At 16.8% G+C, this 16,296-nt stretch overlaps 3 protein-coding genes and 1 non-coding gene across 4 annotated transcripts, besides 7 other annotated features; 2 read left to right on the top strand and 2 right to left on the bottom strand. All coding sequences in view use genetic code 6, as the record gives it.

The window, feature by feature from the left end:
* Positions 1 to 1,992: 1,992 nt before the first annotated feature.
* IMG5_120890 (hypothetical protein) lies at positions 1,993 to 3,401 on the top strand (the record flags this gene model as incomplete). Its single annotated transcript, XM_004032463.1, has 1 exon — positions 1,993 to 3,401. The coding sequence occupies one exon, from the start codon at positions 1,993 to 1,995 to the stop codon at positions 3,325 to 3,327; it is 1,335 nt and encodes a 444-aa protein (XP_004032511.1). The 3' UTR covers positions 3,328 to 3,401.
* Positions 3,402 to 4,631: 1,230 nt separating this feature from the next.
* Positions 4,632 to 4,692: a microsatellite.
* A 1,583-nt stretch (positions 4,693 to 6,275) lies between these two features.
* Positions 6,276 to 7,548, bottom strand: IMG5_120880 (major facilitator superfamily protein, putative; the record flags this gene model as incomplete). The annotated part of the gene is made up of 4 exons (XM_004032462.1): positions 6,276 to 6,514; positions 6,565 to 6,843; positions 6,895 to 7,425; positions 7,470 to 7,548. The coding sequence occupies 4 exons, from the start codon at positions 7,546 to 7,548 to the stop codon at positions 6,276 to 6,278; spliced, it is 1,128 nt and encodes a 375-aa protein (XP_004032510.1).
* Positions 6,516 to 6,553: a microsatellite.
* Positions 7,549 to 11,456: 3,908 nt separating the features above from the next.
* Positions 11,457 to 11,528, top strand: IMG5_120870. Its single transcript has one exon. It is a non-coding gene; the product is annotated as a tRNA-Arg (tRNA).
* A 454-nt stretch (positions 11,529 to 11,982) lies between these two features.
* Positions 11,983 to 12,039: a microsatellite.
* Positions 12,040 to 13,534: 1,495 nt separating this feature from the next.
* On the bottom strand, positions 13,535 to 14,717 carry IMG5_120860 (hypothetical protein). The gene is made up of 3 exons (XM_004032461.1): positions 14,588 to 14,717; positions 14,133 to 14,261; positions 13,535 to 14,023 (listed from the first exon to the last, which is right to left on the bottom strand). The coding sequence occupies exons 1-3, from the start codon at positions 14,638 to 14,640 to the stop codon at positions 13,561 to 13,563; spliced, it is 645 nt and encodes a 214-aa protein (XP_004032509.1). The 5' UTR covers positions 14,641 to 14,717; the 3' UTR covers positions 13,535 to 13,560.
* Positions 14,052 to 14,124: a microsatellite.
* Positions 14,337 to 14,387: a microsatellite.
* A 435-nt stretch (positions 14,718 to 15,152) lies between the features above and the next one.
* Positions 15,153 to 15,197: a microsatellite.
* Positions 15,187 to 15,224: a microsatellite.
* Between the last annotated feature and the right edge of the window lie 1,072 nt (positions 15,225 to 16,296).

Raw genomic sequence — 16,296 nt, 5'->3', positions numbered from 1 at the left:
GATTATATATTGATTAGTTTCTTTTAATAAAAAGACAGTAAATAGTTCTAAAAATTATCAATATTAAAATATTGTTAAAACTTAATTAATTTTTTTAATAAATTATAAATAATTCAAGTTATAAATATTTTTGATTTTATTAAAAAAATATATGTTTTAATATATATAAATAATAATAATTTTTGTTAGTCGAAATATTATTTTTTTTTACTTTTAATTACTAAATATCATAGTATTTATTTAAAAAAATAATCATTTTTAAGGAATAATATGATTATTTTTATATATATAATTCGTTATTAATTATGTTTTATATTTATAAATTAATAAAAGACAATTATTTTATCTTTGTAAAGAAAAATATTCATAAAAATTTATATATATATTTTTTATCTTTTAGTTATACATTTTATATTTTGAAATTTATATTAATAATAATTCAAAACATATAGATTATTATCTTAATAAATGTTTTTAAATACAAAAAGTTATTTAAATGACATTTTAATTATCATAATACAAAAAAAATATAATTGTAAACCTATATAAAATAATACTAGTATTTTTGACTAACATTTATTAAGGCTATTAAGGTATTAATTACTATAATTTTTTAATAATAGATAGATAAGATTATAACCGAAAGTTTACCTTATATTTGAATGTTTAGTATAATTTGCTTTTAAATTTCTTTTTTAATCAAGATTAAAAGTCTATTCTATGATTAAACAATTACAAATTATTAAAATGAGTCATAATATAAATCTATATTTTTATTATTTTAATTAATTATACAAAATTATATATCTTTTTTTTATATAAAAACTTTATAACAAAAAACGTTTAAAAACAAAAAAAGTTAATAAAATATAATTATTTGAAAAATTAAATGGAGTTTTTATAGTTAATATTTATTGTAATTGTTTCAGCTGTATCATATATACTTGGCTAAAGGAATAGAGATGAACAAGATAACTAGAAAAGCTATAAAAATGATAAAAACAAAAAATAAAAAAGGGTATAATAAATTTTAAAAATAGTTATTAATTTTAATATAGAGTAATGATAATGAGGATGAAGAAAATTTAGTTGTATAAACCAAAATGGATGACGAAAAAGAACTTAATGAAAAAAATAATACTATTAAATAATAACAACAAGCAATAAATTTTATATAAATTATAAATAATAATTTAAAATTATAAACTATTTTTAGGAAATAGATAACTTGATGAGAGAAATTTAAAATTTGAAAAAAAAGAAGAGAAATATAATGCTGAAATTTAATATTTAAAAACTAAAACTACGACAACAATTACTGCAACTTAATTAAATACCAATAAAATATAGGAACAAACAGGTTTTTTATTTATAATTGTATTTTATAAACTATTGATAATTAAAAAATAAATAGAACTTATTACCGATAAAGCTTTTAGTGAATTATTAGATGAAACTTCTTGCAAATTAAAAGATAATGATGAAATAGATGAAGGTTTATATTTATAACTTTATTATTTTTTAAAATATATAAAAAGACGAATTAAGAAAAGCAATTGAATAAGAATTAGAATGAAATTAATTTAAAAATATGAATTAAATATATATAAATATTAAAAAATCTATATGTTTTTTATAATCGTATTTTTTTTAATAGTTTTTCTTTTATTACTAATTGATGTAAAAATAATTAAGTTTATTATTATGATTGGTTTTTTTTATTATAATTATTTGATTTATATAAATTAAACAAATATGAATAAAAATTATAAAAAAATAGTAAACACAAAAAGCTTAGAAATATGTCAAAATATATATATATAAAAACTAAGTAAATATTACATTACTATTATATTTGATTAAAATTTTAATATATTTTATATTTAATATATATAAAAGTAAATATTTTAAATTATGTTTTAATTTAAAATTTAAAATTAATCATAATTTTATATCCATATTTATAGAAATATATCTTTTATAAATAAAAAAATGAAAATAAATTTTATTTTATTATTTATAAACATTTTCACAATTTCACATTCATTTAACTTAAGGTAATAATAGCCTGTTCCAATATGTTATGGAATATCAATCGATGCAGGTTCATCTGGCACAAAAGTTATAGTTTATGAATGGGAATGTTTAAATTATTCGGAAATTCCAAAAATAAAATAAAATCCAACTTTAAAAAATAAATTGCCTGAAAGACTATCCGATTATGCTGGAAAAACAAACACATTAGGAAACCTATTTGAAAAGATATTTGGTATTACCTAAAAAGTAATACCTTAAGCTTAAGCTAATAAGACAATTGTTTTACTAGGAGCAACTGCTGGAATGCGTTTGATTCCCGAAAAGGATTAAAATGAGATAATGGATGAATGTATTAATTAACTTTCTAAAAATAAATATGGATATTATTTTCCTAATTCCTAAAACCCTAAATCTTAAAAGGAATGGGCAAGAGTATTATCTGGTGAATAAGAAGGAGCTTATTTATGGATGAGTGTTAATTATGATTTAAATAAATTAACTAAAAGCATAGAAGATGATAAAAATACTGTTGCAGTAATCGATTTAGGAGGAGCTTCAACTTAAATAGCATTTTCTCCAAATGAAAAATAAGAAGAACTTAAATAAAACGATTTTGATTTGTTTATCGCAAGATATAACTATTATCATTTATATTCAAAATCATATTTGAAATATGGTAACGATTAAGCAAGATTTTAGGTTTTGGATTACTTTAAAAGCTAAAATTATGTTTCGCCTTGCTATTTTAAAGGATATAAAGGAACTGATGGCCAAAATTAGGATATTTAAGTTGAAGGAACAGGCATTTATACATAATGTAGCGAAAAAATACTACAGTATCTAAAAGTTAATAAAGATGATTGTGCTTTTAAAAGTAAAGATGAATGCTCTATTGGAAACTAATATCAATCTTAATTAAATAAAGATATGTAAATATATGCTGTAAGTAGTATTTAAATTTCGGCAAATTTCCTTGAATTTACTAATACTTTTAAGCTTTCTGATTTTCTTAATAAACTTAAAGAATTGTATACATTAGATTGGGATGGCGCCTAAAAAAAATATCCGAACGAATAAGCAAAATACTTATAATATAACTTATTTATGACTACTTATGTTTATTAACTTCTAAAGAATGGGTATAATATTAATGATAATACTGAAATTAATATCAGTTTAACTGATGTAGGATGGGATAAATCTAATCTTTTGTAAAAACTAAGCACTTTAAATTGCTAAGTTACATCATAATATTGCTATAAAGCCCCTTATTAAAAATAAGCAATATGATATTTAACATATTTATGTATTTTTTTATTTTTATTATTATGTATTATATCAATAAAAAATATTTTATTTTTTAATTTAATTTATTGTTAAATTTTTATATTTCTATAAATATATTCAATAAAAAATTAATTTATATCTTCTTATATTTAAATAAATATTAAATTAAAAAATGTATATATAATATAAATAAATACTTCTATAAATAATAATATTACGAAAGTTTAATATTTTTATTTAAAAAAGAATAGTTTTAATTAATTTTTTTTTTGTTAAAATCAATTTAATTTAGAAGTATTTAAATTTTAACAATATAAATTTAATAAATAATTAATATTAGTCTAAAAATTATTAAATCCAATATTGATTTTATTTCAATATTATCTAATTTTATATAAAATATTTAATAGTTTGTATATAAAAAAAATTATAATTATTTTGAAAACATATTTATTATCAACTAAAAATTAATAAAAGTATAAAATTTATTAAAAATGAATAATATGGTAAAAGTTCAACAATATTCTGAAAAAGAACTATAATAAGGAATAGAAACAGAGGCTTCATGGCATTAAGATGTAAAAAATAAATATTATCTTTTAAAAAAAACTAAATAAAAAATAAATATTAATTATTTTAAGTATAAAGACAGTGCTTATATATTTATTGGAGGTTTAAATTTTGACATGAATGAAGGCGACATTTCTACAGCTTTTTCATAATGGGGTTAAATTGTTGATGTAAGATTAGTAAGAGATAGAAAAACAGGAAAAAGTAAAGGTTACTGTTTTTTGGCTTATGTTGATTAAAGAAGTACAATTTTAGCTGTCAACAATTTCAATGGAATAGCTCTTTGTGGAAGAATTATTAGAGTTAACCATGTTTCTAAATATAGACCCCCTAAAGAATATCTTTAATTAAAAGAAGAAGAAGGAATTGAAGGATTCGAAGACAAATTATATAAACCATCAGGCCCAGATGGGAGAGGATGGGGAGAATTTAGATAATATACTGATGAGGAATAAAAGATTATAGAATAAGAAAAAAAACTTGCATAAATTAAATAAGATAGAACTGAAAAAATATATGAAAACATATAAGAAATTAAAAAATAAAAATATATTATAGATGAAGACGAAAGAGTTTATAATTATTTTTAATAATAAATGTTTGTATATATTTTTATAAAAAATAAAAATATTTTTATAGTGGGAGAAATTGTTAAATGAATAAATGGAAAATAGTAATGTTTTCCTGGAGAAGAAGCTTAATGAATTAAAAGAATATAATGATAATTAATTAAAAGGAAAAAAAAACAAAGAATTAAATAAAGATAAAAAGGAAAAAAAAGAAAAAAAAAAAAAAAAATTCAAAGAAAAATAATCTAATAAAATAACAAACTAAAATAGTGTGTGAATATAATAAAATACATAAAAAAGTTGTTTATTCCAATATTATAAATTTTAACTATATTTTTTTTGATATTTTTAAAATTTGTATTAATTAATCAAATTTAAATTTTATTTTAAAATTGAAAAAAATGTCAAATGTACTATAAATTTTTGTATAATTATTTAAAGATATTAGATATTATTTCTTATATAACATACTATTAAACTTAAATAAATATTATATTTAATTTGAATTTTTATAAATACTTTCTAAATAAAATATTAGTTAATTCTGTTAATAAAAATTATTTTTTTCTTCAAATTAAAAACTAATAATAAAAATTTTAAAAAATCATAAAAATAATCGTACCTTTTTATTGACATAAATTTATTATTATGTAAAATAAAATATTTAAGTTAAGAATTATAACTATTTACAATATAATACATTATTATTTATGAAATAAAATTATAAATTATTTATTTATTTACTGAAAAAATGAATGAAGATAATTTTTTCATGAATATATATATATATAGAAAAGAAAAAAAAATCATATCTAAATAAAATACAATAATACATTAAATAATAAATATTAAAAAAAAAAAAATCGTATTCTAAAATACTTTTATATGAACGCTTACTTAATATGTTCTTTTGCTAATAAAATAAAATTTGCATTAGAGCATTTAAAGCTATTCCTACAAAGAACTTTGCCTATTAAAAAATTATTAAAATTCTCCCCCCCAACCCCCCCAAATATATAATGATAAATCATTTTGGTCTAAGGACAAGTTTAAAAATAAATGATAAGATATATATGAAAGTTTAGCTATATTAAAATATTTAGAAAATTAATACGCAACAATATTCCCCACAGATAATATAAAAAAAGCACAATAATGAAAGAATTTATGTTTTTGATTTTGGCGATGGAATTTAATTACTGCTTATCAGTAAAAAAGATGAAGCTTAAATTGAAAAAGTAACTTATAAACTTACTCAAAATTTAACTTTTGATTGATAAATTGAGTATTAAATATAAGTAAATAAGCAATCCTATTTGAAGGAAATGAACTTACTTACGCTGATTTTTCTATTGGACCTTTATTTAGAAGCCTTTTTACTTTTTATAAGTTTTTCATTAAGAAAAAATTATTCTAGGGTTATGAAAGGTCCGATACTTTAAGTGCATTTGTATAATATTATAATAATGATATTATAATTAGCATTATTAAATTTTTACTAATAAATTTAATAGCTTACACCTTTAGAAAATAATTCTCTTTTAGTTAAATTAGGTATTGATAAATTTATAAATTTTAATTATGAAAGTTTTATTGAATTTTAATGGATAAAAAGATTTTTAAGGTTTAATATTATAACTCTTTTTATATATATTGTTTTTTATTATAATATTTATATAAATCTATGGTTTTTTAATTTGTAATTTTAATATAAGTTTATAAAATTTACAAAAATTTATTTTATATTTATTTTTTTTTAAAAAAAAATTAAATAATATTTTTTTTTTAAATTTATTTTATTTCAATTTTAATTCATTTTAATAAATTCTATTTTAAAGCTTTGTTTGAAAATCCTCCTATATTTTCAAGTTCAATAAGCGCGTTTTCATTTTCAATCATTTCTTAAATTTAATCTTTCATTTCTTACCCTTAACTTTCATTCATAAACTTAGCTAAAATAGCAACAACTATTCCTATTATTCCGAAAAATGCTAAAGGATTTAATTCATAATATAATATCTATACAACAATTATAGGAACAAAAATTGTAACTATTTATTTATTATTTATTTAATTAATTTTTATTATTTTATAAATTTACCTATTTTTCCACTTGTTATACTTAACCCATAACCTATGCTTCTAACTACAGTTGGATATTTTTCACTAGTAAAAGTAATTAATATGTTACCGTATATGGAAATCCCAAATCTAATTAAAATAGCGAATAGTGTAATTAATGCCTTTTAAACACACGTTTACCCTAAAAAATAGCATTAAGAAGGCATTTGTAGAAAAAATAATGAAACACATGCAATTCCAGTAATTAATGAAAACCAAAATAAAGATTAAACTCTTTTCATTTTCATTTTTATGGGTGCTATATTTTTTTTTTTTAATAGAAAAAAAATGAATAAAATTTATATCATACCACTTAAAAGTGTAGCAACAATTTCACTCATAGCAGTAAAAGTTAAATTTGAATGCATTTCGGCGCCTAGACTACTTAAAGAAAAAGTTTATCCGTAATAAATTATATATCTGAAAACCCACAAAAGCATCATACATAACGTTATTTTTCTTAATGAAGGAAATCTGAATAAATCTAAATAATTATAATTATGTACTTATAAATTTTATTAATTTTATTTTTGATGATAATCTAATCCTTCTTACATTTCTCCTTCTAATCTGTATTAAAATCTTGGTCTTTTATTTTATAAGCAAATTTTATCCAAAACCACTCTAGCTTCCTCATACATATTTTTAGAAACAAAATATCTCGGGGTTTCAAGCAAGGATTTATTACAAACGAAAACCAAAAGTAAAGAAGGAATTCCAATAAACACAGTACAAACATATCTCCAATTTTATAGATACAAAGAAACAAAACTATATAAAATTTATGCAATAGCCCATGAACAATTAAGAATAACAGTTGAATAATTTCTGAATTTATCAGCTATTTTTTATAAATAAAAAAAAGAAACAAAAAACGAATTTTACCTGAAATTTCGCTTACATAAACTAAACTTATAGCTTCGAATCCATTTAAACCTAATCCAGCAAAAAAAATAAGTATCATAAATTAATAAATATTTGAACAAAATCCGCTTAAAAAAATAGATACTGAACTAAAAAACATACAAGCAATAATTGCATATTTTCTCCCTTTTCTATCACTTAATTATGGAAAAATAAAACCTGCAACAGTTGCTCCAACAAAAAACATTGATTGAGACATTCCTATTAAATATTTTCTTCCACAATACAATTTAAATTCTTTTGTAACAGAATTCGGACTATTTTTTACGTCAATCTCAACTTAATATGCTTCTGTGCATGCTTATATTTAATTACACAAAACAAATTTTTCGTCATTTTAATTATATTTGCATAGAAATATCGGTTCTTAAAATAAAAATGGCATTCCCATAATAAAAAATGAAAATAACATCCATTTTAATGCTAATATTCTTATTGTTCGTTTTTAAAAATTTGAATTATCGCCAACAAACTCTAATGCCTTTTTTATTTTACTTAATTAATATATTTAACATCTTTTATTTTTTTAATATAATAACTTTATTTAAAGAAAGATATGTATTATTCATCATAAAATTATTTGAATCTGTATTCATTATTATCTAATATTAAAATATATTAAATATTTATCATAAATTGATATTAAAATAAATAATATCTATATATAGTTTGTAAAATCTTTTTTATAAATAAAAATATTAGAATTATAAAAAAATAAAATAGTTATTTAATTAAATTTATCAAATTAATATTATTAATTATTTTGTATCTTAAAAATATAAATTAAAATTAATGATATTATAAAATAGTAAGGGTTGAATACTAAAATATGAAATAGATTTATATAATAATTTATAATTTTATATGTTTAATTATAACTGCTATTTAAATTATTTATTGCTACTTTTATTTTGAAATATTATTTTTTTAATAGAAAAATCAAATTTACGAATTTTAAATTGGATTTTTCAAACTTTTATTTATTTTAAAACATTATATAATTAATGTATTTACTGTATTAAATAAATATTAAAAAAAAATCAATATTTAGGTTTTCTTAAAAGAAAGAAAAAAAGTAAAGAAAATAAAAACAATGTTAAGCCTGGTAAATAAGCATATTTCTTTATTATATGGTTTTCTTGTGTACCATATTCATAATAATAATTTAAAAAATAAGGGCTAATAGCCAATCCCATTATATAAGTTCCAAGGTGACCATAAATTTGAATACTAGGATACAGAAAATTTCCTATATAAATAATAAAAAATAAAACTAAACATTTTACAAAAGGTAAAATATGAGATTCTTAAGAATTAGAAAAAAAAGCATACATTGAACTATTTTAATTTTATTTAAAAATTGCATTTTCTTAATTTAAGCAAATTCCTATAATTCCTACTCCAAAAGAACCTCCAACTCCAAAACTATCACATATTAAATTATTAAAAAGAATACCAAAGGTTGTACAAATCAAATATATTATTAGAGTTTTTAAAAAACCTTAAAAAGCTTCAAGAAAACTCAAAAAATAAGCCTTTACAAATAGGCTAAACGATATATGCATAAGATTTACATGCATAAATACTGGTAAAATGAGTCTTTAAAATTCTCCTTATTAAGTATAATATGGATACAGTTCTCCTATTTAAAACAAAGAAAATTATGAAGGAGCTAAAAAACCTTCTTCTGGATCTAAATTATCATATAAAAGACAAACCAAATAAAATACTATATCTAGAAAAAGCATTAAAGTTGTAAAAGATCTAAGTTTTAAAAATGGAAATATAGTAAATTATATCATATCTGTAAATTTTTCTTCTGAAGGAATTTTTTCAAAACCTAATGCTTTCTTTTAATTTTATTGTGATTTTTAAGTAAAATTATATTTTTATTATATAAATACTATTTATTATTTTCTTTCTTAATTTGCTTGTACTAATTGTGTAATTATCATTTATTTTTTTATGTTACTAAATTTTAATTAATACTTTTTTTTTATTTTAATTATTAAAATAAATTAAATAATATTTATATTTAATATAATTAATATTTTATTTTTTTATTAAACAAAATAATAAAATAATAAATATTTATAATGTTATTAGTAATAATTTTAATTATATTAATAAAATATCAAATTAAAGTTAATGAACTTATTAACGACTAATGAAAAAAAAAAAAATATAGTGTCTAACAGTAATATAAAATATGAAAGTATTATTTCATTGTGTTTATTTTAATTAGTTTTAATTTAAAAAATAATGCTTTTAATATCAATTCTTATTCAAATTATGTTATATTTTTATATCAAATCAACTGTACTAGTACTAAATAGATAGTATTTAAAAACTTAGTTAAAGAATAAAATCGAATTAGAAATAATATTGAAAAAAAATCAAAATTTAATTTAATTTTGATTTATATGAAAAACCAAAAAATATCCGATTTTGTTTAATAAATTAATATTGTTTATCCTTCTACAAAAAAAAAAAATAGTTTATAATTATAAGCAAGTAGATTAAAATATATAATTTAATTATATTTATATAAATTAAAATATATAAAGATTATCAATAATAATATAGTCAAAATTGTATAAGTTTTTCTTCTGCAATTGCTTTTTTAAAATTATTCCTTTATTTAAAAATCAATCTAACTCATATACTTTTATAAAAAAAATAAGTAATTTATGTTTTAATTATAATTACCACAAATCTCTCATTAATTTTAAAACATTTTTTTAATAAAAATTAATTAATCTTTTTATTATATTAAATGCTAAAAAATATTGTAATCATCTAAGTTATAGTGTAATATTAAAAAAATAAAAATGAAAAAATGTTAGTATTTTATTATTGCCTTTTTTTACTTTTTGGATTTATACTAAATCACATAAAATATATTATAAATTTATAAACAAGAAAATTGATAATAATATATATTATTGGTAAATATAATTTTTCTTAAATAGTATTATGGTAATTCTTACTTAAAATTATTAAATTTTAATACAATATCCATCGCAAAATTATTAACATTAAATAAATAAGCAAATCAAAATCAAAAACCTATATATTTGTTCTTATTTATTTTGTTTTTTTCATTATTTTTTTTTAAAAAAATTAAATCATAAAATAAAAATAATTTAACTATTTTTTTTTTATTTTTGCAATTATCACTTAATTTGGAAATATATAAAAGCAATTAAATTAAATGTTATGTTAAGTTTCAGAATAAAATTAGTTATTAATATTATATGTTAATTATAAATAAAAATAAATAAGGATATGTTTATTTTAAAAAATATTTTGAAATTTGAAATGATAACAAAAATAGAAATTACTATAATTTAAAAGAAACAAATATTATGTGTAATAAATTTATTGATAATAATATGTTAAATTGAAAGTATTAGATATCTTGATTTTGATTTTTACATAAAGGTTTTCAATTCATTAAATTGAAAAGTTTAAAATCCTGTATGAAACTATATTTATTTTACTTTTTTGTATTCCTTATAACTTTTAATAAGTGTAAAATTATTATATCTATTAATACTATATTTAGGGAAATTCTGTTTTCAAAAGTGATTAAGTTTTTCAAAATTAAATAGTAAATTAGAAAAAGGAAGACTATATTTTCAATATAGAACTTCTTATAGAATTTTATATTACAAACTCTAAAATTTTGTATGAATAAATAAACTCATTATTATAAAAAATAATTCTAATAATATTTTAAATAAACTAAATATGACATTCTATAGAATGTGTGAAAAATATATTTAAATATACAATAATATAAATAAAATAAATAATTATATTTTAATAAATATTTAAAAAGCTATTTAATTTATATATATATATAAAAAAAATATATTTATTCGTAAAATAACAAAATTATAATTAATATTATTAGTAAATTTCAATTATAATATTTAACAATTCGGGCTGGTAGCTTAATGGTAGAGCATCTGACTACGGATCAGAAGGTTGCAGGTTCAAGTCTTGTCCAGCTCGTTTTTTTTTTTTATTTTAAAATCGAAAATTAAAATATATAGAAATTTTTAAAAAATTAAAAAATATTTATATTAAATTTTATAAATATTATATTTTTTTTAAAAAACAAAATAAAGGTAAAAGATTAAAAAATAAAAATAAATATGGGGCAATGCGTCTAATTTATAAAAATATATTAAATTTTACAAAATAAAACTTAAATAAAAGATTAATTGAAAAATAAGATTCGTTTAAAAGTAACGGAGATCATATAGAATTATCAGAACTAAATGAACCAAGTATCATTATAGAAAAAAAAGACGAACCATATTATGAAGCAAATGATCTAATAAAGGAATTATAAAATGTAAATAATTAGAATTAATAATAAAAAAATAATTAAACAACTTTTTAAGGAATTAATATAAATAGTTTATCAAAAGAAGAATTTTCAAATAAAAATAGGAAAAGCAATATGAATAAAATGTAATTAAAAATGAATAAATTTAATTTTAATAAATGAATAATATTTTAAAAGTAAGAAAAGTATGTCTCCACTTTAAAATTTTTAAAAGATTAAAATTATTATTAAAGATAGTTAATTTAATGAAAAAGAGCATTTTAATTTTGAAATTTTTAAAAATTCAGCTAAATTATCCTAAAATTTACACAAAGAAATTTAATAAAAATAATTAGTTTCTGAAAATTCGAATAAACATTTTAAATCTATATTATAACATAAAAATAGATTAAGTATGGCTAATCAAATTATTCAAAAAAGATAATCTTAACAGTATTTAAGTCAATAATAACTTGAGCTATTTAAATAGAACTATTAGGATGATGCAAAAAATATTTTATTAGATGAAGAAAGCAATAATGCATAGAAATAACAGAATATTGAAAATAATAATGAGGAAGATGATATAAGCATTAATAAAAATTTACGTAAATTAAGTAAGTCTTCTTTAATTTTAAATATTTAAAATGCTTCTAACAAAAAAAAATCAAATCTAACTGACTAATCATTTTATTCTTGTGTTGATTCGCCTTAAATCACATCAGTTTAAAATGAAAAATCAATTGAAGATTTATATAAAAGTAATAAAAGTATAGAAAAAATAAATTAAAACTAAACTAAAGAATCATTTGAATTTTAATATTTATTAAATAACTAATCTCTATACTATAAATGGTTAAACGAATACGAAGATTATGGAATTCAAGAAATAAATTAACAAATAGAAGGATAAATAGAAATTATAAAAAATGATACTTTAGAAGAATTTCTTATAAAACTTGAATTTGAATTTGGTTAAAATTTGAATTTGTTTGATTTAATATTAAATAAAAATGAGTAAAAAATATACATGAGAAGTGAAATTAACCTAGATAATTAAAAAATATTTGTTTTGATTGGAGAATATTATGTTTAGACACTAAAATTAGAAGATTTTATTAACTATAAAAATAATATTGTTTGTTAATAAAAAATAAACAATTTTAAATATATTAAAACATTAAATAAAAAAGATTATAATAATAATATTCTCATTTCTAATTTAGAAGATTAAAATATTAATTTTTTCTTTCTTAAACATTTTTAGTTTGTTGAAAGTTTCCAAAATAATAATAAATTTAATGCTGATATTATGTGCGAAATCGATATTTCTTTAAAAAGTAATGAACTTCTTAATAAAATTGGTCTTTTGGATTGTTCTTTAGGAGAAATTTTCGGAGGAAGTATATTTAATAAAAGTAATGGAAATAAAATTTAAGTACAGTTTGTTTAAGAAATTAATTTTCTTAATTTTATATAGAATAATAATGCTAGGAATTAATTTATTAGATAATATGAAGATTATTTTTAATTAATTAATAATTTTTTTAAATGATTTATATTTACTATTTATTAGTAAAATACATTTTTTTTATAAAAAAAATTATTTATTATTTTTGTTTATGAAAAAAAGATACATATATAATATATTTTTAAACTTCTTTAAAGAAATATTTTTTTTTTTTTTTTTTTGGATAAATTACTCAATATTTTTCAATATAAAATATTAAGTAGCAAAACAAAAGTAAATCCTACTATCAAATTTATAGAATTGCTAGCTTTATTTATTTTTAATCTAACAGTTTCTACAACAGTATTAGTTATAGTTTCACTACTTGTAGACTATGTGGGAATTGTAGGGGCAATATAAGTTCCATAAAGAGAATAAGAACTTGTAGACATACTAACTCCATCTTTTCCAACAGTGCAAATTGTTAAAATTACTTAGGTTAAAGGTTCTTTCCATGTTGCACCACCTTATAAATTTGGAGTAACGGTTGGGCCGAAATCTTTTGCAGCTTTAGGAGGTGTGTCAACACCATTAATTTTTCTTTAACTAATTAAATATAATATTTAGTTTGTTTATATTTTTATTTTTTACATATTAGGAGCAGTAACAATTGATAATTGTGTAATTATGGTATTTGAAGATTCTATTAAAGTAGGTTATAATTATCTTTATTATATTTATAAAAAATATTATGTATATAGATATATATATATATAATTATATATATATATATATATATATATATATATATATATATATATATATATTTAATTACTGAGGAGCTTTCACTTAATTTGGATAATTTAAATCAACTGTTTATCTTAAAGGGATGTATGGTGTTTTGTCAGTTGCAGGTATGGAATAATCTATATTATGTTATTATGGTTTAATTTAAGCTTATTATCTTTTTTATAAAAAAAAAAATATTTTAAATTTAAAAATGTTGATTATAAAATTAAAATAAAATCATTTATATGTATTATTTATTCTTATTGTTTTATTTATTTATTTTGTTTTTATATATTTTTTTTAGAAACTCAATGAATAACAAAAACAAAAAATGGAAAAAAAGAATAATAGAATTATTTTTTTTATTGAGTTTCTATAAAAAAAAAATACACAAAAGAAATAATATAAATAAGTAATATAATTTTTTCTTTTTTTTATAGATAATAAATTAATATGATTATTATTATTTGTTTTTTTTATATCATCAATAATTATTTTTACACTGTTTTTGGAATATTAGATCCTGCAAAATTTTATGTATATTTAGTACTCATTATCCAGTTTGAAGTTACTCCAACATCAACTGTAAAAATCGGTGTTATCAATCTATTATTTTTTATTTTATTTTAATTTTTTATTTTTTACGATAAAGGAGGTATTGCTAATTTTTATTAAGGTCTATTTGATATTTATGTAGTTGGCTAATATAGTTATTAAGAACAAACTAGTGTTATAGTTATTAATAATGATAATATTTTTTTCTGTTAAACCATTTCTTTCATATTTGTTTTTTTTTAATTTAAAAATAATTATTATATAAATACCTTTATTGATTTATTTTCTTTTATATTTATTTAATATTTTTTACTTTTTTAATAATTTTCATTATATTGTATGTGTTTAATTTTTTTTTTCCCTAATTTATATGAATGATATAACGCTTATTATTTTAAAGCAAAATATATATTAATATTTAATTTTTAAAATTATAAATAAAGTAGATTAATATATACAAATATCCTCGAATAATTTAAAAAAAAAAATTGATTAGTATTAATTATTTAAAATATATAAGATACATAGAATTATATCTAAAATAATAAATTATATAAACAATTTAAAATATATAAAAAATTTATTTTTGCAATTACATAATAATTTTAATATTATTTAATTATTTAATAAGTAACGTAAACTTTGGACTATATTTTATTTTCTCTATTAAATATATTTAAAACGTAAATGTTTTAAATTAAATTTATTAAAGATATAAATATATATTTTTATTACATAAAATATATAAATAATATATTTAAGGTTAAATATTTAAATTATATAAAAAAAGCATATAATAAATATAAGTTTCTTTTAATGTATTTATTTAAAAATAAAAGTAAATAATTTATTAGTATTAAAATCAAATTAATATAACTTGATCAATAATATTATTTATAATTTTTAATTTTAGTTTAAATGGTGTTATTATTGCTTGATTTATATTTCTAAATTTTGTATAATCTTTTAATTTAATAAATAAACATTATTACTTATTATAAAAAATAAATAAAAGTTTTTTAATTATTAGATAAAAAAATAAATGAAATTATTATGCAATGAAAATATATATTTAAAATTTTTAATTCTTTTATTATATTATAAAAAAATAAAAATAAATTAAAGTATAAATTAATTGGAAAATTAAAATATTCTTATTTAAATTAGAATATGTTTATTGTTTACTTTAAAAAAGTTTATAATAAATTAGAAAATTATATTATTAATAGATATATTTTATTTATAAAAATAATGCAAATAAAATTTTAAATTCTATATTGATTATGTCAAATTTTATTTATTAAAATATTTTTAAAAATTTTTTAGTAATAATTTAAAATTTGCAAAAAAAAAATTATATTAGTTGTAAAAATTTGCAAAAAAAAATTAAGTATAAAATTTTTTAAATATAATATAATTTAATATAAAATTAAACATAAGTTTAAAAAAAAAATATATATTCAGATAAATTATAAATAAAATATTGTATTTTTAAATTTATTATAATAATTGAATTATAATTATAAATAAATAGATAATTAAAAAAAAGGAGAAAAAAAGGAATATATTTTAATTATATTAATAAAATTTAATACAAAAAAAATAAAAAATATATATGAATATTTATTTTATAAATATATATATATATAATATTT

This window comes from Ichthyophthirius multifiliis, assembly GCF_000220395.1.
Source record: "Ichthyophthirius multifiliis unplaced genomic scaffold scaff_1120509250966, whole genome shotgun sequence".
Lineage (NCBI taxonomy): Eukaryota > Ciliophora > Oligohymenophorea > Hymenostomatida > Ichthyophthirius > Ichthyophthirius multifiliis.
The sequence above is the reverse complement of the archived record's forward strand: the minus strand, read 5'-3'. Positions and strand labels throughout refer to the sequence as shown.